This window comes from Crocuta crocuta, unplaced genomic scaffold (assembly GCF_008692635.1).
Source record: "Crocuta crocuta isolate KB4526 unplaced genomic scaffold, BGI_CrCroc_1.0 scaffold312, whole genome shotgun sequence".
NCBI lineage: Eukaryota > Metazoa > Chordata > Mammalia > Carnivora > Hyaenidae > Crocuta > Crocuta crocuta.
The window spans coordinates 50,238-51,855 of record NW_027527378.1 but is presented as its reverse complement, the minus strand read 5'-3'; the positions used below and the strand labels follow the sequence as shown (position 1 = coordinate 51,855).

Sequence of the window (1,618 nt, the reverse complement as noted above, 5' to 3'; positions counted from 1 at the left end):
AGGGGGAGACACAGAATCAAAAGCAGGCTCCAGCCTCGGAGCTAGCTGTCAGCCCAGAGCCTGACGCGGGGCTCGAACCCACGAACCGTGAGATCATGACCTGAGCCAAAGTCGGACGCTTAACCAACTGAGCCACCCAGGCGCCTCAATAAAATTTCAATCTTTTTGATGGCTGGGTATTGTTACATTGTACATATACATATATATACATACCACATCTTAATGATCCATTCATCAATTGATGGACATTTGGGCTTTCACTCTAGTTTGGCTAATGTTAATAATGCGGCTATAAACTTTGGGATGCATGTACCATTCGAATCTGTTTTTTTTGTATAAGAAGTCTCTTTTAAAAGATATATGGAGGGGCGGGCTTAGTGGGTTTAGTCTCTGACTCTTGGTTTCGGCTCAGGTCATGATCTTGTGTTTCATGGGATCAGGCCTCGTGTTGGGCTCTGTGCTGAGTGCAGAGCTTGCTTGGGATTTTCTCTCCCTCTCTCCCTGCCCCTACCTTGCTCATACTTCTCAAATATATAAGCCTAAAAAAATAAAAGATATATGGAACTAAAGTCCATTTTATTCCTGAAAGTGAGCATGCATATTATATATACTAAAAAACCTATTTCATGCATTTTTTTCTCCAGATGAGTTCCATTGGGAAAATTACTTGAAAGAGACTGGATCTTTGGGTGCTCCTTCAGAGTGTTTCAGACAGGTATGCTCAAATCCTGTAGATGTTGTATATATTAATGTGAACTGTTAATTTGATGAAGGATGTTTGTGTGACTGTTGGGTTCTTGTAGTGCAAGGAGGTAATGGGGATTGTGATAGTGCCACTTAAGGGGCAGATGGTATCTTTGCGTATATTCATTAAGAATTTACTCCACATCAGGTATATTAAACCCTATGACTGTCCATCTGGTGGGAAAGACAGACATGTAAATAATTAATTATGAACAGTATGATAACTGTACTGGGAATGCTCACAGAAGAGATGATATCTGAGATGGTTGGAATGAGGGCAGAGATATTCCAGGTAGAGAGAACATCCAAAGCAAAGGCATATAGATGTAAAAGAACCTGAGTGTTGAGGGATGACATGGGTGGCTGGAGCACAAAGTGGGTAGAGGTGATAGTGTGGAAATAAGGTTAAAGGTGTGGGGGCTTTTAAACTGTACTGAGGACTTGGACTTAAGCAGTGGTGAGCTGCCAGTTTGTTTATTTCAATGGGGAATGGCCTAATCAGATTCTTATTTTAGAAAGCCACTCAGGGTGCATTTTAGAGGGTGTATTTGAGTTGCCTGGAAGTGGGCAGAGGAGTGAGACCAGCAAGGAACGGTGTTTTTATGCTTCATGTTGATCCAGAGAGAGGATTTGGAGAAGATCTTTTCCTTGACCTTTATAGTTCTTTTGCTTACTATCTACTATGAATGGTACTTAAAACATTTATTGGGTATTTTGGTAACATAGCTGACCATTTGTTTTTCTTACAATCGATACATTTTAACAAAACTTTTTTTCTTTGTGTGTGTGTGTGTGTGTGTGCGCGCGCATACACATATATATCCATATATATATCCATATATATATATATATATATATACACACACATTCCATC

At 40.1% G+C, this 1,618-nt stretch overlaps 1 protein-coding gene across 1 annotated transcript in view; it reads left to right on the top strand.

Moving 5' to 3' along the window:
- SCML2 (Scm polycomb group protein like 2) overlaps positions 1-1,618 on the top strand; it is a gene marked incomplete at its 3' end in the record, with an annotated part of 56,103 nt that overhangs the window by 7,316 nt on the left and 47,169 nt on the right. The window contains exon 2 of the mRNA XM_077770708.1: positions 645-715. Within this exon, the coding sequence (XP_077626834.1) occupies positions 645-715 (71 nt within the window). The remainder of the gene's footprint in view (positions 1-644; positions 716-1,618) is intronic.